The 23,348-nt window shown below is 39.3% G+C and overlaps 1 protein-coding gene across 3 annotated transcripts in view; it reads right to left on the bottom strand.

Annotated features, from left to right (window-relative positions):
* The window catches only part of COL24A1 (collagen type XXIV alpha 1 chain), a 215,046-nt gene that overhangs the window by 149,834 nt on the left and 41,864 nt on the right, over positions 1-23,348 (bottom strand). For all 3 annotated transcript variants that reach the window (XM_060773864.2, XM_060773865.2, XM_060773866.2), the window contains exons 5-8: positions 13,833-13,886; positions 8,793-8,846; positions 3,786-3,839; positions 1,012-1,056 (exon numbers count right to left, since the gene is read on the bottom strand). In XM_060773864.2, the coding sequence (XP_060629847.2) occupies positions 1,012-1,056; positions 3,786-3,839; positions 8,793-8,846; positions 13,833-13,886 (207 nt within the window). The remainder of the gene's footprint in view (positions 1-1,011; positions 1,057-3,785; positions 3,840-8,792; positions 8,847-13,832; positions 13,887-23,348) is intronic.

Below are 23,348 nucleotides of genomic sequence, written 5' to 3'. Positions count from 1 at the left end.
GGAGGGGAATCCCTCCTGGCTCCCCCTATGTTTTGGGTGTAATTGGTATGTTCCTTCACGCAGGATGAGAGGCCAAATGGCTCTCAGTGAATTTCCTTTTTATTTTTAAGGTTTTTTTTGGGAGGGATGGCTACATGTCATGAGGACGGTCAAAGAGGGAAGCCATTCCCCCGTTTCCCCCGCCGATGTGGATTTAAACCCGCTCTAAAGTGGGTTTAATGTATGTGTGGAACCGCCCTAACTCTCTTTCCCTATTTTGGAATAAAATGACAATCACCATTTTAAATCATTCCATGATCCTTAATGTTGCAGATAGTTATTTCTTTTTAATAACTGGAACAAGGATAGTTGCTGAAGATTATAAAATGAAGTAAGTCAGCAAAAACGTTAGGTAGACAAAACACTTGTTAACAAAATTGTTATAATTCTTTAGCGTAAAAGGGTCAATGGTCTAAGACAGTGGTTCCCAACCTGTGGTCCGTGGACCACCAGTGGTCCGCAAGAACAAAAATATGGTCCACAGCTTCACCATAACTACACCATTGCCTTGAAACCATGTGGCAATGAGAGCGACTGGTCTCGCAAAACCCTCTTATAGTGCTGAGGCAATGAGGATGTCAGGAGGGGAGAGGCTGACTACCCACAAAAGATTATGACTACCACATCATCTCTAGATTATTAAATATGCTTTTCTGTGGGCAAGCAGATGGTGACTACTGGATGGCATATGTTCTGTATCAGAAACTAGAGCTGATGTGGTCTATCCAATGCAATTTTCTGAATCAGCACCCCAAATAACCAAACCAAATCTAAAGTTGACCAAAAACTGATTCGTAAGCCTTTTAATACTAATGTTGGAGAATGGTCCCTGGTCAAGTGCTCTCTGGTCAAAAAAATGTTGGGGGCCACTAGTCTAAGATATCACTCTTTTTATTCTTTATTTCCAAACGTGCAGGCAAGTATTTATAAAACAACCATTCATTTTTAGGGACCTTCTCTTGTATTACTTACTTGCTCCCCTCGTGGCCCTGGTGGCCCGGGATATCCAATGGAACCCTGAAAATATGAAACAGAGACACATAGATTGAAATCCACACCTAACACAATTGCCTGCTGTCATCTGCCCTTCCCAGCATTTTCAGCAGAGAGGTTCCTTAGTCTACATGGTTTAGCATGAATAACTAGAATGTGAACCATGGGCGAACAAGTGGAACTCTTAGCTCCATACATATAATTTCTACATATGCCACCTTACTGAGGTCAAACATAGATTTGCGTAAGTAATGTCTAGAGCAGAGCTTTCCAAGCATTTCATGTTGGTGAACACATCATTTTAGACATGCAGCACTTCATGACACAGTAAATAAGTTTTGCTAGCAAATCAGAGGTTAAACCAATCTCTTTATGTATGGACACATACATAAAGTGCAATAAGGAAATTGAGACACAACATATCTCATGAAAAACTTTCATATATATTTTTAAAATATAGGATTTATCACTTATATCATATAGATTCGGAGATTTCTCATTAAGATTTCTGACACATACACACTTCAGCCGACACACATTAGTGCCATGACACACTGTTTGAAAAACTTTGATGTAGAGCCAAACAGACCCTCAGCCACAGTCTGCTCACATTTTTTAAAAAACTGGATCACATCTAGGAAGTTTACCAATTCCTTTTCATGATACTCTTAGTAAGTTAGTTTGAATGCAGTGGCTATAAACAACGTCACTGACAATTTCCAGAACTTATCTAGGAAAAGAGATCTATTAAAATAAAGGTAAAATAAATGCAGAAGGAAAAAACAACAAAGACATATTAAAACAGAATATTCAGTAATACTACTCAATCTTTTCAATGGGACATGAGAGAAGCCTCCCACAGGATTGTAAAACATCCGGGCGTCCCCTGGACAACTTCCTTGCAGACAGTCAATTCTCTCACACCAGAAGCAACTTGCTCCTGACATGAAAAAAATCTTTTCAATAACAGCCAGCTAATACAGCCAGTCCTCCATTGATTCAACCATAAGCATCTATGGATTCTGATATCCACAGGGGCTCTTGGGATAAAACCACAGCATATACCAAGGGCAAACTATACAAGCTCTTGTTAATCTGACCACAGATTTTCACTTTATCAAAAATATTAAATAGCATTTGCTATTGCTTTGAGCCTGAATTACATGTTGTTTATTCCCATCAAACTTTAAGAAAAGGAATTTAAATCTATAAGTACTCCAGATTTGCCTTTGGGAAGTAATGTTTAATGTAGACTTAGGCTCAAAAGAAAGTCCCAATTTACACTGTGAATAATTCATTGCCATTTAAAATTATAAATAAATAATTCTTATTTATAATTTTAAATGGCAAAGAAAGAGCATGATATAGAGACAAATAATGCCTAAATGCTGATAGTGTGCAAAACAAATTGACATCTGAATGGGAGGTATGTGTGCATATACTTTTGCTTAATCCTGAGCCTAAACAGATCTATTTATTTTGCAGAGTTCCTAAGCAAGTATTACCTTGAAGAATCCATGGTTCATCCACCTGCATATTTCACTAATCTCTCTCTCTCTCTCTTATATACAAGCAGACAGAGTCAGATTTACAAGTGTGCACCATATCCTCTGCACTTCATTTGTTTGGTAGAGCCTTCCAAGTTGTCAGTAGAAAGATGAATGGGAAGAATGTTGGTTGTTGTTCATTCCTAAATGTCAAGATCTTTCTTATGTAGATGCAAACATATATACACACACTTTCTCAGGCACACAACCAGTTCTGAGTTTAACAGTCCCTGGGTAACATGCTTCTGGAGAACACTTTTTCACAGATAAGATTTGGTAGACCTCTGGGAGGCAGCTGCTGCACTGGTAGCTGAGGAGGGTTAATGTATTTAAATGTTTTCTAGACTTTGCCACCCAGGTATCTGAAGTAAAGCTCTGAGAGATTGATGGGATTTCCATAAAAAATCCAGGTTATCTGCTTTGAACTGGATTATATGGCAGTGTAGACTCATATAATCCAGTTCAAAGCAGATAATGTGGATTATCTGCTTCAATAATATAGTTTATATGGCAGTGTAGAAGGGGTCTTAAAGACTACACCAGGTAAGGGCCTGGATCACTAATTACAATGGATCAAAATCATATTCAAAAGATATATTTCTGTGGTTGTAATAGAAAGAGGATTTCACAATTCCTACACTGACACAATTGCAGCTTTTAAACTAACCCTATGAACTTGAAAGTACATACAGAAAATGTGTTAAAATCTCAAAAGCTGAAAAATTAGTTGAGTATTACTGCAAATGGAAAAGAATGTCCAAAATGTAAAACAATTAAAAATGACAAAACAAATGATATAAAATAAGCCAAATGATAAAAATGTGCCAGTTTATCCCTTTAGATTATACTGACAAGATATATTAATATTTGCATGGGCAACATGGATTTGAATAGCCTTAGGCCATAATTTTTGAAATGCCACTGTGGCCCCTTTTAAAAAATACCTCTGTGGCCCCTTCTATACTGCCTTCTTCACTGTCGTTAGGACACCTCTAGCAAAATCGTGATAGATCCCGAGATAATGGGCTTGTCTGGATGGGCCCTTGATGGATAAGATCCAAAACCATCCAAAAGTACACACTGAAGTCCCATTGTATAACACACTAAACTTGGTGACACTCTGATGAACATATCAATTTGTTTTGGAAAAGCAGAGAGAAAAGTAAATAGATGCTTTCAATTATAGTACAAATTAACAAAAATTACCTTTTCACCTTTGATGCCAGGAGGTCCAGGTAAGCCGATTAATCCTGTGTCTCCCTATAAATTCAGGGTGCAGTGATCATTGTAGCCCACGACAATATTGGGAAGGAATGAAATCAAAGAATGTATATAATTGGAAAGCATGCAAAGTCCACCATGTCCCCTTCTTTATCCAAAAGCATAACCCCATCCATCTGCTGCTGTGCTCCCTATGAGTCTCATAACACCTAAAGCCATTAACCTATGCAATACCAGATCACACACATGGCAGGCACAGAACTGGGATCATTGCACATAAGAAATATTCTTTTTGAGCAGGGGTCCTCAAACTAAGGCCCGGGGGCCGGATGCGGCCCTCCAAGGTCATTTACCCGGCCCTCGCTCATGGTCAACCTAAGTATGAAACTACTTGAAAGCACACAACAACTACAATCCTATCTCATCAGCCAAAAGCAGGTCCACACTTTCCATTGAAATACTTATAAGTTTATATTTGTTAAAATTATTTTAAATTTTAATTATTGTATTGTTTTTTAAAATGTTTTTGCACTATAAATAAGATATGTGCAGTGTGCATAGGAATTCATTCGTATTTTTTTCGAATTATAATCTGGCCGGCCAACACTTTGAGGGACTGTGACCTGGCCCTCTGCTTAAAAAGTTTGTGGACCCCTGTCTTTGGGAAACATAGCTAAATAATTCTTCAGTGGTAGGACATACACCCAAAACCCGATATCTCGAAAGAAAGAAAGACAAATTGCCATTTGTGAGAAGATTGAGAGCTGTTCCCAATCAGAATAAATTATACTCCCCTTCTACACTGCCATATAATACAGATTATTAAAACAGATAATCCACATTATCTGCTTTGAACTGGATTATGAGTCTACACTTCCATATCATCCAGTTTAAAGCAGACAATCTGGATTTTATACACCTGTGTAGAAGGGGCCTGAGTGTGTATCCGGTCTCGTTCCAGTATTGTATTTGTGATATTTTCAAAATGTGAGGCACATATTAGATTTAATATGTAGTCCATACTTACATTGGCATAAGATTCTGTATCAAATCTTTCATATTCTGGTTTGACTATCCATGTGTAGAAGGGGCCATAGTGAGCTAAATGGACACAGATATTGACCTGGATGGAAGCACCATCCAGTATAAGCTATCTTCTTTTTTTTTCCAGAGCTTGGAAAAAGTTACATTGGGGTGGGGCTTTAATTTGCAGTAGGCATACCTGTTGAAGATTGTGAAAGTTAATAATATGTTAAAGTCTGAGTGACTTAAACATACCACTGGAGGGCACTTTATCATGGTATCCATGATAAACATGGGCCTATCCCAATTGGTTTCTGGACCGACACACTCAAGCTGAGATTTTCAGCTTGGAACATATGGATCTGTAGGTGGAGGTCATCAATGCCTCCAAGTTGTCATGGACAGATCATTTTCTGGTCAGGGCTAGTATCACAGCTAGAACCTACTGCTACAGAGGTAAAGACCTATTAAAATGGTCTGCCCCTGAAGGCTAATTGAGTCTTTCAGATTCCAAGAGGTCTTCAAGGGTTCTATGGCTGGTATCATTGATGATCCTGTTGAAACCCTGATCAATAAGTGAAATCAAAATCTACCCAAGGCTACTGACATGACTTCCCCCAAACATCCTGTCTGACCCATTGCAAATCAAGATCCCTGGTATACAGAGACCCTCAGGGAAATCAACCATGGTATCCTTCTGGAACGCCTGGAGGGGCTGGGAATCGGAGGCACTGTGCTGGGGGAGTTCCGGTCATACCTTTTGACCTTTAAATCCCTATATGGTTTGGGTCCAGGTTACCTACAGGATCACCTTCTCTCATAGAATCCACCTCACACACTTAGGTCCTCTGGGGGCAGCTACTCCAATCAACCAGAACCAGACTGGAGGACCTTTTCATTGGCCGCTCCAAGACTAAGGAACAACCTGCCAGAAGAGGTCTGACAGCTAGATCAGCTTTTGGAATTTAAAAACAATCTTAAGACATGTCTCTTTCAGCAGGCTTACCCAATCAATTTTAAGCATTAATTTTAAACTTGTGTCTTTTGTTTAATCTCTGTTCTGTGTATTTTAATATGTATTTTCTAGAAATACATTTTAATGTGTATCTTTTATAAAATATGTATATTTATAGAATGTTTACAATATTTATGTATTTTAATTATGCTGTAACCCGCCTTGAGGAGAGGCAGGTAAGAAATGAAAAAACTGTTACTACTACTACTACTACTACTACTATTATCATCATCATCATTACTAGCCATCCCCTCCCACGCGTTGTTGTGGCCCAGTCTGGTGATCTGGAAAATGATGGTTGCTTACCTATAACCAATGTTTTTTCGAGTGGTGTTCTGTGAAATTAGCAGATATGATAGTTGCTGCACAGGTGCATCAACTATCGTATGTGCTTATTTCAACAGACACCACGAAGGAGAAATAAAGTAATGAGAAAGTGTTGGTTTCTAATATATGTAATTTCTTTATGCTTGTGAGTAAACAGTATTTCTTGCTGTTTCTTTGTCAATGATAATGTGGAGATTGCCTGGTTTGCCTACTCTGGAATATGCAACATATAATTGTCCTTTTTTAGGGATCCCTTTCAAATCTATGGTACTATATCTCTGTGTGTGTGAATCATATATATCTGTCTATATCTATGGCGGGATGGCTCTTTGTCAGGAGAGCTTTGATTATGTTTTCTTGCCCTAGTGAAGGGAGTTGGACTGGATAGCCTTAAGTATTTTCTGTTGGTCATAGGGGTTCTGTGTGGGAAGTTTGCCCCAATTCTGCCATTTCTGGAATGCTCTTTGATTGTAGGTGAACTATAAATCCCACCAACTACAACTCCCAAATATCGAGGTGTATTTTCCCCAAACTCCATCTGTGTTCATTTTTTGGTATATGGAATATTCTTGCCAAGTTTAGTCCAGATCCATCATTGAGTCCACAGTGCTCTCTGAATGTAGGTAAACTACAACTCCCAAACTCAAGGTCAATGCCCACCAAACTCTTTGGATGTTTTCTGTTGGTCATGGGACTTCTCAGTAGTCGGTGTCTAGTGGTCAAATTTGGCAGCGATTCATCCAGTGTTTTTTTAGTTACGTTAATCAAACAAACGATCATTACACTTTTATTTATATAGACTAGCTGTACCAGCCACGCGTTGCTGTGGCCAACCTTCCCTCCCTCTTTCTCTCCTTCTTTCCTTCCTTCCCTTTTCTTCTTTCCTTCTCTCCTTCCTTCCTTCCCTACCTCTTTCCTTCCTCCCTTTTTCTTTTTCCTTCCCTTTCTCTTTCTTCCTTCTCTGCCTCTTTCCTTCCTTCCTTTGCTTTTTGCTTCCACCCTTCCTTTTGTCTTTCCTTCCCTCTTTCTCTTTCTTTCTCTTCTTCCTTCGCTCCCTCTTTCCTTCCTTTTCTTTCCTTCTCTCCTTCCTTCTTTCTCTACCCACTTCTTTCCATCCCTCTTCTTTTCCTCTTTCTCTCCTTCCTTCTCTACCTCTTTCCTTCTTCCTTCGCTCTTTGCTTCCATGCTTCTTCCCTCCCTCCCTTCTTTTTCCCTTCCTTCCCTTTTTCTGTATGTCATTTATCTTTTCATCATTTATCTTTTGGGGGTTTTAAGTCCTTTCCACTGTTTTATTTGGGGTGGTGTGGTGGTTTATGAGTGATTGGCACTCATTGGTCTGTTAGCGTTGCTGTGGCCAACCTTCTCTCCCTTTTTCTCTCTCTCCTCCCTTCCCTCCCTCTTCCTTCATTCCTTCCATTTTTCTTTCCTTCTCTCTTTCCACCCTCCCCCTTTTCTTTACCTTCTTTCTCTCCTTTCTTCCTTCTCTACCTCTTTCTTTCCTCCTTTCCTTTGCTCTTTGCTTCCATCCTTCCTTCTCTCTTTCCTTCTTTCTTTCCTGCCCTCTTTCTCTCCTTTCTTCTCTCCCTCTTTCCGTCCTTCCCTTCTCTCCTTCTTGCCTGGGCTCCAGCAGGAAGGCAGCCTTGCAAGGCCGGGCTAAGGCAGGTGGGAGCTGCTTTTCGAGGCAGGCCTTGCTCACTCAGCGCCGCCCCTTCTTCTTTCTGCCATGGCTGCAGGGCACTTTCCCTGTTTGGCGGGAGGGCACGCAGGCAGGGTCATATGGAAGGCGCCCTGCGGCTGAGGCAGAAAGAAGAGGCCAATGTGGGTGAGCAAGGACCACCTCGAAAAATGCCTCCCGCCCCTGCCAGGCCCTGAAAGGCTGAGGGCTGTAGAACTCCCTTCTGTCGACGCCCAGGCAAGGGAAGGTGAAGCCTGGGAGCAGCTTCCACACGGAGCAGCCACACGCCCGCCTCTCCAGGGGGAAAAGAAGGTGGAGAGGTCTGTGTTTGATGGGGCTGACAAAGAAAGGAAGGAGACTGGGAGGGAGGGAGGGAAGGAAGGAAGGAGGGCCCACGCATGGAAAGGCACTCCATGGCGAGGCTCCTATTCCCTCAGAACGGTTGGTGCATAAGTCTTCTCGCGCGCTGGGGAGAGGGCCTTTTGTGCATGCTCTGTTAGGTATTTTGGGGGAGGGGATATTAAAGTCATTTCGCCTTCATTTTTAAAGATTTTATTTTTTTGGAAGACATAGATCGGATTAGAATGTGTTTTGCTGCCAAATTTGGTGCCAATTCGTCCAGGGCTTTTTGAGTTCTGTTAATCCCAGAAACGAACATTACATTTTTATTTATATAGATTACAAAAAGTAAATATTTAAACTCCACCATTAGCAGATAGCAGTAACTATAGTGCTATGTTTTTCAGGTTATGTACATGATAGCTTTCTCAAGTACAGCTACTTAACAATTCTGCTACAGCGTGATGCCTTTGATATCTAGGACACTTAGTTTCCCATGAAACAATAATATCTTGTACTTGTTATATTTCACAAAGGGATTCAAATGGGAACTCAGCCATTTTAGATAATACAAATTTTAAAAAAATCACCTATTTATCCAGGGGTGGCTTACCTTTTCTCCACGACTTGCTTGTCCTGGAGAGAACCCCGGATCACCTTTGGGTCCCTATGGTAAAGAAATGATGTATATTCAAATCTACATAGCTGTATCTGATTGTTATCATTACACAGGCAGACCCTGATTACAAACAAAATAAGTTCTACAGATCTATTCTTATGTTGAATTTGTATGTAAATCAGAACAGATGATTTTTATTGTAACTCCAGGCATTTTTTTAAAATGTTCATAGAACAAGAAAATGTTTGTTTTGCTGTCTGTACCTCGCCTCACTTTCTGTCCTTGTGACAACTGAATTTTTTAAATCCTTGTCGTGAAAACAAGAATCGATGAAAAAGCTTCAGTGGAGACTGGTTTTCGCCATGATAACTCTTACAGGAGTGAATTTCCCTTCCTTAATGATAGATTTCCTTGCACTTCCTGTTTTCAACTAGGGGTCATATGTAAACTGGATGTTTATTACTTGGGGATTGCTTATATTTACTATACCAACATCTCAAGAGGTTTTTGTTTGGGTTTTGGTTTTACAAAGAGCTCTGGAGGCCTTTGATTTGGTTTCACAAATATAAAGACACAATAAACTAGTTTAATTGGTGTCCTTCCTTTCTGCTAACAATTATATCATTCAAATAATCTGATATACACATTTTATCACAGTTGGTACTTGGACAACTCACATACAGCCCACCCAAACATCCCTATGCCTGATATGAAATGAACCTACAAAATAACCTGAACCTGAGAACCTAAATACAGCTAAGGGCATCCCATTTAACATCATAGGTATGTGGTATATGTGTGTGTGTGCCTTCAAGTCATGACTTTCATAAGGTTTTCTTAGGCAAGGAATACTCAGAGGTGGCTATGCCCCTTCCTAACCTACAGCACCTGTTATTGGGATTTCAATATAAACATGTATAGGATTTCACTGTGAATCTCTAAAAAATAATGACAAGTGGAATAAAATGGTCATAAGTATTTAGAGCACTCAATAAAACATGCTCATATACACAAATTATTGCTAATTATGAGTTAAGTTGAGCAATGGCAGGTATCAAGACGAAAAAGAACAGGAATTGTAGCCATTACTAAGATATGTGGATAGAGGATAAATCTACAGGAATTGCATTTAAATATAGTTTGATCTATTTGCACTTTCCAATCTAATAGCCAAATCAGAAAATGATGATTTTTCTAACTTTTTATATTTCTCTAAATTCTGTTGTGTACCTCGTTAATAAAAAGTGTGTAAAATGCATACATCAGGTAAACTGTAGACAAAGAAGGAATGCTTTATGAAAAAGGCTGCCAAACTGCAAATACTAAGCAAAATGCACAAAATATGGTATTATTTTACACATTTGGCCTATTATATGAATTTTAATTCTCCAAATGCATAAATTCAATTATGTAGGATGAATACATGTTTGTGCAAACACTCTTCCCACAAGGAAAAAAAATGTAGGGATTTCACGTTGATTGAGAAATAGAATGTTTTTTCCCTTCAACAAGAACAGAAGCTATAGAATCCAAAGCAAACAGATATGCTCACAGTTTAGAAACCCAGATGAAAACATTCACTTATTTTATTTCTGTAAGCTAAAACGGAAAATTTCCAACCCTGTTGCCTAAATAGGTGAGTACAAGGGCTTTTGTAAGGTCTGTGCTTCAGATGTCATTTGTATTCTATTGTTCTGTACATTTGAAACCATTTTCAAAATACGAGTGGCACCCACATAAAAAACTAACAATTTGAAACACTCACCTACAACTTTTTGGAAGGGTTAAGTAAGTCTCAGAAGACTCCCAAAGTCAGTTACATTTTCAGGACAAGCAAACTATCCCAGGGATGAAGCCAAACATGATATGTCTCTTAGCCTATCAGGGCTGAGCGAGAGGGATGTGTTGTACCAACCTCATCACATTGGGGATTTAATGCATATAAAATTCTGAGAAATGTAGTTTAGGTCAGGGTCTTTTCAGTTCTCTGCAACAGGGTTCCTCGCCTTCCCAAACTACAATTCCCAGAATTCTGTTCACATCAGATGAACAGGGCTTAATGGAGAAAAAGTTCCAAGTAATATATTGGGACTGCTAGTAAGTAGTAAATCTGTGCTGGTTTGACTAGTTGGGAGGAAAATCCCTCAGTTGAAATTCTATATTATTTTGATTTTCCCCATCTGTGTTTTGTGGAGTTAGGAGAAAGAAGGAAACTTTAAAAAATCCATAAAAATCAGTGGATGTTCAAATAATTATGAAACTTGAGGAGGTTAGAGTAGTAAATGTGTGCTACAATTGTAGCAAGTATCATTGTGATAGCCCTAAAACTGAGGGAGGGAGGAGCCCCATTACTGTTCCCATTGGTGCGATTGGGCAAATAACTTTAAACCCTGACCCCTTACAAATTTTCTAAGACACTTTAGAATCAAAACGGGGGTCACAAGATTTTTGTTAAGACAAACAAAGAAGGGTTTTTTTTTTTTTAGTTGTGCATATCCCTAGTTTTTGTGCATTTGGAACTTTTTGTGAACATTTCATTTTTGTGAAAAATGAATATTTTGCAAAAACTATAGTTATGTGCTCAAAAATAGTTTTTTTACATCCCTAGGTGATCAACACAGTACTTCACCCTCCAGTTCAAGCAACTTATAACAAAACAACTATTCAAGCCATATGCACACTGTGAACATGCTATGTTCCCTCTTTCTCTCTACTGCATGTCCCAGAAGCATGCAAATCTGTGAGAAAACTGCACATAAGTTCTTCTGTTCTCAAACAATTTTTCAAAACAAATGAATGGTTTCTAATTGGGGTATTTTATATTTATCTCCACTCATTTAGGCTTGGGATTGGCAGATTATGCCAGAAAAGGTGCATCTCTCAATTCATGTATTTCATTCACTAAATGCTTGGCATCATCGTTGCAATATCATCAGTTTTTCAAGGCCATCACATACACCGTTCTTATTATAAAACCAATACAGGTAATGAGGATTTCTGTTGGCAAAAATAGAAAGTTCTTCATTTTAATAACACTGGATGAGGTATTATTGGTTACCACATATTACAATACATTCAAGTTTCAGAACATGCAAAGAGGTTCCTGGAGATGCATACTTACTTTCATACTTTCCTCTTGAATTAAACTAGCATGATCAGCTGGCAAGAAGTTCCTTCTGAAGTCCTCCGGCACCCAAAAAACAACTCTGGGAGCTTGATAAAGCCCATCGCAAAAAAGGGGGGATTTTAACAAGCCCCACTTAATTCTTCTTTGGCTCAGATTAAAGGCTAACTAAGAAGATTAACTAGGTTTCCTATTCTAACAGCTTTCCCCTATCCAACATAACAGAGAATTCATATTCCAGCACATTAAGCAAAAGGAAGAGATTATGTTGAAGGGGAAAAGACTGTGTGTATATAACCAGCCCTTCTCTGATTTTCTCCCTGCTACTCACTCCTTTGCAGATTGCACTATAGCGGTAATGAATGGGAGTAATTTTCCCTCGGGCTTCCCGATTGAAAAATTACTGAGAGTACCCTCCTAGTTTGGGATTTAAAAGCCTGGAGAATTCCTGAACAAAGTTCACACACGTTTCTGACAGCACAAAAATATCTAAACTCAATGGACCTTTAACAGCTTGTATTAAGATCCCGGAATGGTGCTATTCTTTAATCCATGAGGTCTTCACATGAATATGTGAAACAGTACACAATTGCAAACTCTATTGAAATGAAGAACTTCCAACCCAAGAATACCATGGAGTAATGACAGAGGATCTAGAAAATGCCTAGAGAGAGCATATTTTGCAGTAGTGGAAAAATGATAGTGTGGATGCCGCTCTTGCAGATATGGATGGGAGTTATACTATAATGCTAATATCTTGCAAAGGAAGGTTCACTCTTTCACCGAATCAGCCTTTTCCACACTATTATCATTGAGTATTTTCTCTGAAAAAAGTTTATTCAACAGGCAGCGTGATTCCTTTTGTAACAGGAAAAAATCATGTGAAATTACAAATAACTGCTACTTTGGGAATTAATTAAAAACAAAACAAACCAAATTCCCTAAAATTAAAAGTGCACTTAGTAAAACTGATGAAGGCTTGAATATCATTTCCAATGTTGACAAAATTCCATCTCAAACATTCCCGCTAGGTTACTTTAAAGAAAAGAATGTGTCCCGGGATCTGTCCAATGAACAGTTTCTAATGAGGATTAGTTAATCTACCTATCCTTTAAAACATTGTAAAGGCACATACACACACACACAGTCCAGATGTTACAGGCACAAATTTTACATATACCGCTTCACTGTTCAGAAAACACAAGATGCTAACAGAGACTATTCAACAATAATCTACTACATTGTTTTACAATGTCAATCTATGCATGTTTTATTTGATATATTTTCATGGCCAGGAGCAATTTTTAACACCTGTCATTACAGGTCAGATCCCTGCCACGAGAAATCACACTAAAACAAATCATGACTGCAGTTCTTTCCCCCTCCTAAGATATCTATCAAATAGTTATAACTAAATATGAGTTGAAGGCATGCCATAACAACACAAATCTGTCCAAATATATTTAAGTAGCAGGTTTGTGCTACTCAGATAGGCCTTAATCTAACAAAGCCTTATTGGATGTAGCCTTTTTTGAGCAGTCATTACAAGGGGGACACGGACGGACTGAAAATACAAGAGTTTATGGATTTTTGAAAACTAATCTTTCTTTAATCAAGACTAAGGGTTAAAAGGCTAAACTGCCACTCACTTAACCTCTCTTCCCTGAAATAATTCTGTAGCACTTAGGAAGTTTTACAATTATTTTAATAAATAAAACCATACAAGATAAGATTTGACTCCAGTTTATAAATTACACTTATAAAGAACTGTTTATATTCAAGATCTAACTAATAAGCCAAATAAATGATTTATAATATTGACATTAACATTAGTAAAAGTAGGTCTTTATAATTCCAAATAGCTACATATTAAGACTCAACACAGCAATGTTGTTTAAATATAAACATACCTTTGGACCCGGCAATCCTGGAAGTCCCGGATTTCCATGTGGGCCTGGGATACCCTATGAAAAGTGGTGGAATTATTATACAGAGTAGTACAATATATAAAATAATCTTTCCCTCCCCTCTCCCCCCAAAGTAGTACCTATATCCTATACTGATGAATTAAGCAGGCTATCTGTTCTATAGCAAAGCGATTTCATTCTGGGATCTGGGCTACACTTGGATCTGCTGCAGTACTTTAAAGCGCTTTCCTGCAGCATTATTTAATGTGCTGCAGTGCACATTGGTGGTGTGCATTTTGTGGCTACCAGATTTACAAGTTGTATTAAAGTTGCATTAGTGTCAATATAAGATGGGCCCTTAGTGCTATATTTATGTCCACTGGCTAAAATCATTCACTCATAGAAAATCTCCAGGGGGTTTACTCATAGACTGGCACTAGTCCATGGACTATCACTTTGAGTAGCACTGATTAGGAAATTAGACAGCCTTCTTCTTGACTAACCTACGGAAATAGTAAAACAAGTATTTCAAAGTATTCTCAACTGCCCACTTCAAAACCTCTTATGAAATTCTTATTTCCTTCTTTTAGGATTTCTTCAGTGCTAGTAAGTTACAATGTCCAGAATGTGATAACATGGACATATAGGCTGGGAGTGTTCTAAGTTGTGGTCTAAAAGGGTAACTTTTCCAGGCTCAGACTCAGGTGTTTAATATGTTCCTAATAGTATATATAGGTAGACATGTATCACTCAGTTCAGCTAAGATCTTAGTGTCTTACTTCCCACAGTTTCCCCACAGGATTGCGGTCATAATAGATTACAAAACAAGGCAGCCACAACATGCTGCAAAATACTTGGTAGCCTTTCAGATTCTATTGAACTGCAGCTCCCATGTCACTTGAGCATTGACTATGTGCAGGTTAGATCAGCTAGAAAATGAAATCAATCAACATCTAGACTAGAGGGACATACATTGCCGACTTTGAACTTGAAAGCTATTTTAAGAAGTAATTATAATTCCAAGTGCACACTGAGTTCCTGTATGTTGTAATTATTCATTGGTTACAAATTTTAAGTTCCATTTCCTATTTCTAAAAAGTAACTCCAAAGGGGAAAATACCTTTAAAAACCCAACTGAATGTTATAGCACTGGCCTATGGTATACTTTCCTTACATCCAATTTAGTATTATTTCAGTTTCTACAACAAAGCATGAAATAGCACTTTTTAGACCACGTGACATTCTTCCTTTTCTGTTTAAAAGCAGGAATGTGCCTTTACTAAATGTGATGTGAACACTTATTAAATTACAACCCAGGAATTGGGGAAAAGATGTTGTTGTTGTTGCTGTTTGCCTTTCAGTCATTTCCAACTCATGGTAACCCTAAGGTGAGTCTATTAAAAGAAACTAATAATACATAGCTTCTAAGCTCTGCCCACTCCCAATTTCAAAGAATATAATTTTTTTGGATACACTATTAATAGAACTATGATTTTTAAAGAAAACATGATTTTTTAACTTCATGATTTGAGAACAGATGTACTACTACATGCATTTAGAGCAGTGGTTCTCAAACTGTGGGTCCCCAGATGTTTTGGCTTTCAACACCCAGAAATCCTAACAGCTGGCAAACTGCCTGGGATTACTGGGAGTTGTAGGCCAAAACACCTGGGGACCCACAGGTTGAAAACCACTGATCCAGGGTGTCAGGCTAGCCTCCCTCCGGTGTCACCAATAGCATAACATTGTATCAACAGAGATATTCTGTAGCAACATATAATGGAATGTCTACTCAGATATTTCATACATGACCATTATTTAGTGAAAGAGTTTGTTTATACCCTGCCTTTCTCCCAATTGGCTGGACTTCCAAAAAATGAAAAAAACGTAGACTCTAATCTGCTAAACACAGAAATTGATTCTTTCCTGCATAAATCAATATACTGCTGTACGCTTTCCCAAACACCAAGCTGAACATTTTGTTTTTCCAATTTATATGTGACAACTTTGATGAAGTTTGAACAATTTTTGGATAACAAAGAATGAGGAGAATGATTACATATGTTTCCCAATTAAAACCAGAAGCATTCCACTTCTACCAAAATAGAAACGCATTAATGAAGTAGGAAACGTGATCCCATAGTTCAATTTGTGGTTCTTTAATAATCCACATGATACATAAATAGCAGAAATGGCAGGGAGGGCTGAGTGGAATACAAGCAATTTTAAAGCTTTTAAGAACATCTAATACATATTCAGCTAACTTCTATTACCACACAATTCCTCCAGGGAAGTCAGATTGAAGAAAATAACATGAAGACAGAGTTAGTTAAATATGTGTTTGATTCCTGACAAAGTAGCAAATGGTGTTGTCCACTCAGTCTCAAGGTCATCCAATTTATTTTGGCACATAAACCAAAAAATTCCAAAAACACTTCTCACTATTCCTGGCAACAAATGAAACAACTAACAATTTTCTGCCTTCTTTGAGGAAATTTGTGATTCTATGCAATCAAGTTTCAAAACACTAGGTCATTACATCAATTATACCAACTAAATCATTAAACCATCACACCAATTCAACAAAACTAACAAGCTGCTATAGATTTAATTATCTTGTCAGAACTGGGTCTCAGATGGCAAAAGGGCACTGTGTAGGGCTTTCCCATGTGTGGTCCTGCATCACAACACACTGCCTAATTACAATCAATGCAATTAACTCTGATCTCACTAATAATTAATGGGTCAGTGGCTATGGTGCTGGCACAGCTAATGTCTTTGTCACCTCTTCCAACTGGTAATACAGGCTGCCAAAACTGATACTCTTATTCATCTGGCAGAAAAAGATTCATACACCGCTTTCCAGTGCACATGGGAATGTTTGTGTTAGTGCCATTATACTTAATATGTCTTGACTAATGCCATAAGAAAAAAACTGTGAATTACACATATGGATTGTCACATATTCACATAAATAATAGCAATTTTAGATAAAGGATGCAGAACATGTGGCCCTCTAGATCAGGGATCCTCAATCTAAGGCCCGAGGGCTAGATACGGCCCTCCAAGGTCATTTACCCGGCCCTCACTCTGGGTCAACCTAAGTCTGTAACGACTTGAAAGCACACAATAACAACAACAATACTATCTCATCAACCAAAAGCAGGCCCACACTTCCCATTGAAATACTAATAAGTTTATATTTATATTTATATCTCCATTTAAATTATATTGTTTTTCAGTGCTTTTTGCACTACAAATAAGATATCTGCAGTGTGCATAGGAATTAATTCATGCTTTTTTCAAATTATAATCTGGCCCTCCAATACTTTGAGGGACTGTGACCTGGCCCTCTGTTTAAAAAGTTTGAGGACCCCTGCTCTAGATATTGTGTGACTGTAGCTCTCATCATCCCTTGCTAGTGTAGCTGATGATAGGAGATGGTAGCAGTTATAGTGGAAATACATTTGAAGGGCTTGATGCCTTTTGTTCCTACTTTTATGATGCTCCAAGAATTTACAAAAGAAAAGACACTTTCAAAAGAAAAAAAACCCATTTAGGTTCAACTGAACTATTGAAACACCTCATTAAGTTCCAGAATTTCATGTTTCATGAATGATGACTATAAAAACATGACATCATATTGAAGATTACCTTACACCCTGAATGGCTTTATCAAATAAAATAAGTTTATTCTGTTCATAATAAACATGTAGGAAACTAATGTTTGTGCTTCGATCGAATACAAGATGAAAGGCAACACATTTGGATCCTCATCTTCACTTAAATGTAGATCCCCTCTATTCTCTTTGGTTTATGGATCAGTTACTACCAAGACAACCCTAGCTTTCCTGAAACTCACAACACAAAAGGAAAGGGGGAGGTTGGAGGGGGAAAGGTAGAGGTGGTGTGTGACTGCCTTCAAATCACCTGTCCACTTATGGCAAACGCATGCATTTCAAAGGTTTTTCTTAGGCAAGGAAAACTCAGAAGTGGCTTTGCCAATTCCTTCCTCTGAAATATTGCCTACAGCCTCTGGTATTCATAACCAGGTGCCTCTTTGCAAAGTTTATAAGAACTCTGAAACTTTAAGACTCTGCACCTGGTTTACCTTTTCCCTCCCCTTGTCCAGCTGGAACTGTAAATGTTCAGCAAAAGCCTTTGGGCAGATTATTGTTGTTGTTGTTGTTGTTCATTCGTTCAGTCGTCTCCGACTCTTCGTGACCTCATGGACCAGCCCACGCCAGAGCTCCCTGTCGGCCGTCACCACCCCCAGCTCCTTCAAGGTCAGTCCAGTCACTTCAAGGATGCCATCCATCCATCTTGCCCTTGGTCGGCCCCTCTTCCTTTTGCCTTCCACTTTCCCCAGCATAATTGTCTTCTCTAGGCTTTCCTGTCTCCTCATGATGTGGCCAAAGTACTTCAACTTTGTCTCTAGTATCTTTCCCTCCAGTGAACAGTCGGGCTTTATTTCCTGGAGGATGGACTGGTTGGATCTTCTCGCAGTCCAAGGCACTCTCAGCACTTTCCTCCAGCACCACAGCTCAAAAGCATCGATCTTCCTTCGCTCAGCCTTCCCTAAGGTCCAGCTCTCACATCCGTAGGTGACTACAGGGAATACCATGGCTTTGACTAGGCGGATCTTTGTTGCCAGTCTGATGTCTCTGCTCTTTACTATTTTATCGAGACTGGACATTGCTCTCCTCCCAAGAAGTAAGCGTCTTCTGATTTCCTGGCCACAGTCTGCATCTGCAGTAATCTTTGCACCTAGAAATACAAAGTCTGTCACGGCCTCCACGGTTTCTCCCTCTATTTTCCAGTTGTCAATAATTCTTGTTGCCATAATCTTGGTTTTTTTGACGTTTAGCTGCAACCCAGCTTTTGCGCTTTCTTCTTTCACCTTGATTAGAAGGCTCCTCAGCTCCTCCTCACTTTCGGCCATCAGAGTGGTGTCATCTGCATATCTGAGGTTGTTAATGTTTCTTCCAGCAATTTTCACCCCAGCTTTGCATTCATCAAGCCCCGCACATCGCATAATGTGTTCTGCATACAAGTTAAAAAGGTTGGGTGAGAGGATGCAGCCTTGCCGTACGCCTTTCCCAATCTTGAACCAGTCTGTTGTTCCGTGGTCAGTTCTTACTGTTGCTTCTTGGTCCTTGTACAGATTCCTCAGGAGAGAGACAAGGTGGCTTGGGATGCCCATCCCACTAAGAACTTGCCACAATTTATTATGATCCACACAGTCAAAGGCTTTAGAATAGTCAATGAAGCAGAAGTAGATGTTTTTCTGAAACTCCCTGCTTTTCTCCATTATCCAGCAGATATTGGCAATTTGGTCTCTCGTTCCTCTACCTTTTCTAAACCCAGCTTGAACATCTGGCAACTCTCGCTCCATGTATTGCTGGAGTCTTCCTTGCAGGATCTTGAGCATTACCTTACTGGCATGAGAAATAAGGGCCACTTTACGGAAGTTTGAGCAGTCTTTCGCATTTCCCTTTTTTGGTATGGGGATATAAGTTGATTTTTTCCAGTCTGATGGCCATTCTTGTGTTTTCCATATTTGCTGGCAAATGGAATGCAGCAAAGGGCAGATTATTAGGTTGGTATAATGGCCTGGATTAGCATAATGTCCTAGAGAAGAACCTTGACTTTCCCTAAAGTTGATGATGTCACCCAGTTCCCTTCTTTATGCATGTTGCAATATTGTAGAACTGGTGACAGCAAACAGTGGATTGTCCCTGAATTCATAATTTTACACAAGTTTTCCACTTCAGCCTTACATTATGAATGCTTATTATGTCTCTTCAGTTGTAATACGTAGTCGGAAACAGCATAATGGAGGTTTATGTCCAAAGAAACAGGAGTATGTAATAGGGGGACAGCTGGATTCCCACATGTGGATTCTCATTGTTTAGCTGTGGCAATTCCCACTGCAAAAGAGACAATAAGCAATTATGTCTCTTTGGCACCAGAAATGATAATACCTGAAACATCAAATAGGGCTCTGGATGCATACCAGATTCTGATATAATACTTTATTAATACAGCTATCTGGTGGAAGATGTAATATTTTTCCCCTATGGCAGAACAATGTGATCCTCGCCTAATGTAAAAATGAGTTCCTTGGTTTAATTGAAAAATGATTGGTGAAACTCTGGCAAGTGATTTCCTTCTAAGAGGTGAAGGAATAGAAGATATGAAAGTCATTAGAAAGATAGTGCAGCATTACATCTGGGTTTGTCCAGCAGTTGGAAGAACCAGAGCCAAAAATGGATGGGGCTGGCCTTTTTTCCCTTTCTTTCTAATGACTTCCATCTCTTCTTTAGACCGCCATTACGTATTATGGTTAAGCACTTTGGAATGATTCACAACCCAGCCTTACATTAACCATAGTGCAGCATTACATCTGTACCAAGCATGCCATCTTTAAAGTCACTTCCCTCTTCACTAACTTCTCTACTTAGAATGTACTGAGTAATTGTCTCTCTCACACACAAAGAAATGCAAGTAACCTATCTCCTGTTAGGGCAACATTTCTTTGTGGTGAAATTTGTCAGGGGCTGCCTGCTGCACTGGTTAGGGTTTGTCCAGCAGTTGGAAGAACCAGAGCCAAAAATGGATGGGGCTGCACTATGGTTAATGTAAGGCTGGGTTGCGAATCATTCCAAAGTGCTTAACCATAATACGTAATGGTGGTCTAAATAAGTTAAACCTTGTAAATTATATACTTTCCCAAAAGACAGATTCCTTGCATCAGTGTTCCTGCTTCCATCAATACTCCAGTTTCCTTGATCTATCAACACTCACAGATCATTACTCTGATCACCATTTCACCTTCACAATTTCCTCTGAGCTGAAAAACTTTCCAAAAAGTGACTCATCCAGCTCATATGCAGTGTTTTGGCTACACTGTATAGACTTGTCCTACTCTTCTTCCCCTCACCTCCCACAGCATTCCTTCTTTTCGTGCAGACTAACATATGCAATTGTTTACAAAATACACACACCATGCAAACTGAACCTTTAAAAAAACCATAGCAGCCTTACTCCCAAAGAAACAAGCCCTTGGGTGATGCAGTTCTTGCAGTGAATGAAGGAAGGACCACAAGTGCATTGACACACTCTTTCCCCTTCTGTCACTTACCCTTCCCTCCTCTCTTTCTCTTCCGCCCTCCCAGGATTGCCATTCTGTGCACTAAAAAAGGCTTCCCTTTCTGAGTGGGCTGAAAGCAATTCAAGTGAATCAGGCCTGCTAAATAAGATTATCTTTCTTCCTGGATTGTCAGATCACATTTCTGTCAATACACTGGTAAAGGCAAGCCTTTTTCAATACATATAAAGAAATCCTAGGTTGCAGGATGTTCTTCATTGCTTCCCTGTGGTTTAAGAAGACACTGTAGGAAGGTTTTATTTTAACGTTTTATATCTTTCTCAAAATCTCCCACCCTTACTCACATTACTGTTCTGCCTGGGAAACAGCTCAGCAGCAGCAAAGTAGTTCTATCAGAAGGCAACACTTCAAAGAGTCCCAAGCCTGCACTGCCAACAGAGCAGCCTTTCCCTTCTTTGCCCAAGAGATGAAAAGGATGTAGCAGCAATCAGGGTGTGTGAGATGGGGAAGTACAATGACCCGCATTATTGCCACTTTAGTTACAAGGGGATTTATTGTTTGAGCATTCCCAAACAAACTGAGCAGAAAAACAGGTTAACTAATTTTCAGCTATTATATTTATAGCTAACCGTTTGAAATTATATATGAAATGTCTGAAGAAACCTTTTTTTAAAATTAAGGAGATTTTGTCATATCATTCTGCCTACCTTGTCTTCTCGGCAGTAGGGATTATTGTAAAATCCCTACTGAATGAGGTCATCTCCCTTAACTATAGGTCTTTAGCAGGTAGCAGATTTTTAAAAAAATATTAATTCCAATCAGATTCCATTATGTGCATTTCACATATGGGCTTCCCTAAGAGCCCTTCAAGGCAGGGTGAAAACATGTGATGATTTCCTGATTAATCTGAGGCCTCCAAACGACACCTCGGATTAACCAGGATCAACCCAAACCAAGCTGGGATTTCCTGATTTACTCTGGATTAAAAAAAACCCTCAAAAGATCCGGACCTTACTGAAAGGCCCAGATATTATGAAATGTTGAACTTGTGGGGACTGACTTTCGGGACCACCTTCTGTAATCCTGAGGGTCAATCCCCACTGCCATCCCAGTTCTTTGTGCTCTGAGAGACTGAGGGAGCAGGATGGCACTCCACCCTCCTCTCCCAGTTCCTCATTTCCCTTGTAAACTTATCAAAGTGGCCTGGCTGTGTTCCCCTTGAAGTAAGCTTTTGATGCGTCAAAATGACGCATCAGGGAGTTTGGAGGCCTCACTCCCCATTCCAAAGCTTCTGATGTATCACTTTGACATGTCTGAAATTTACTCCAAGAGGCCTGAGGATGAAGCCAGGCTCATCCGGTAAGTTTACAGGGGAAATGAGGAACTGTGGCTGGCTAGATGCCCTTTAGGATTGACCTCTGATCAACCTGGAGGGCATGTAGCTCCCTCCCCCAGGAAAACCTGGGATTTGGGCCCTCTGTGTGGCCTAAATTTCAAAAGGAATCGAGATTTTAAATCCCAGTTCTTTTTGCAATTTGGCCCTATCTGGAAGGGCCCTAAGGCTGGAGCTACACTGTCCTATATCCCAGGATCTGATTCCAAATTATCTGGCAGTGTACACTCATATAATCCAGTTCAAAACAGATAATGTGGATTATATGATTTAATAATTTGGATTATATGGCAGTGTAGATTCAGCCCTGCTCAGATGCTAATAGGGGTGCAAGAAGGACTGCATTTCCAACCTTGTTTCACCAGTCAGTGAGTCAGTAACGATCAGAATTAGGGCCCCATTATAATTCCTTGTTGCAACCGTTGTTTTAAAATCATGTATGGAGCATATATACACATGCATGCTACACCCAGTGTTTGCCCAAATTTTTAAAATTATCAAAAATAAAATGTACCAAATGTTAAATTTTTATAAACAGGTATATTGCACTCTTAAATAGAAATCTGGTTATTTGGGGTATTTAGAAACCTCATGATAGGTTTATATTTGGCTCATTGCAACTCAGAAATGACCTGAAGACACAAAACAGCAAGAAAAATCTGTTTGTTGATCAAATCATGACTTCATTTCAATCACTCTTTAGGAGGTGATTGACAATCCGAGTTTTTTCTTTTCCAGTACTAGCCACTATCACTCTTTTCGACTTTCCAGATTTGAAATGCAATGCTTTATACACCCCCGCTCCACTTGAATCCACCCAGCAAACAAACATGACCTTTAGACTACAGAGACACAGATGATGAGAATGCTGAAAAACATGAGGATTAGTGTAGAAGGCAGCTAGCAAGTGCTACCTATTCAAAAGTAGAAGTGCAAAGCAAAATGCTCTGCTCTTTTTTTCCTAAGAGCACAGCCCATATAATGAGAAACAATAGTAAGGCTTTCAGCTTCACAT

Source organism: Anolis sagrei, chromosome 4 (assembly GCF_037176765.1).
Source record: "Anolis sagrei isolate rAnoSag1 chromosome 4, rAnoSag1.mat, whole genome shotgun sequence".
NCBI classification, from domain to species: Eukaryota; Metazoa; Chordata; class Lepidosauria; order Squamata; family Dactyloidae; genus Anolis; species Anolis sagrei.
The sequence above is the reverse complement of the archived record's forward strand: the minus strand, read 5'-3'. Positions and strand labels throughout refer to the sequence as shown.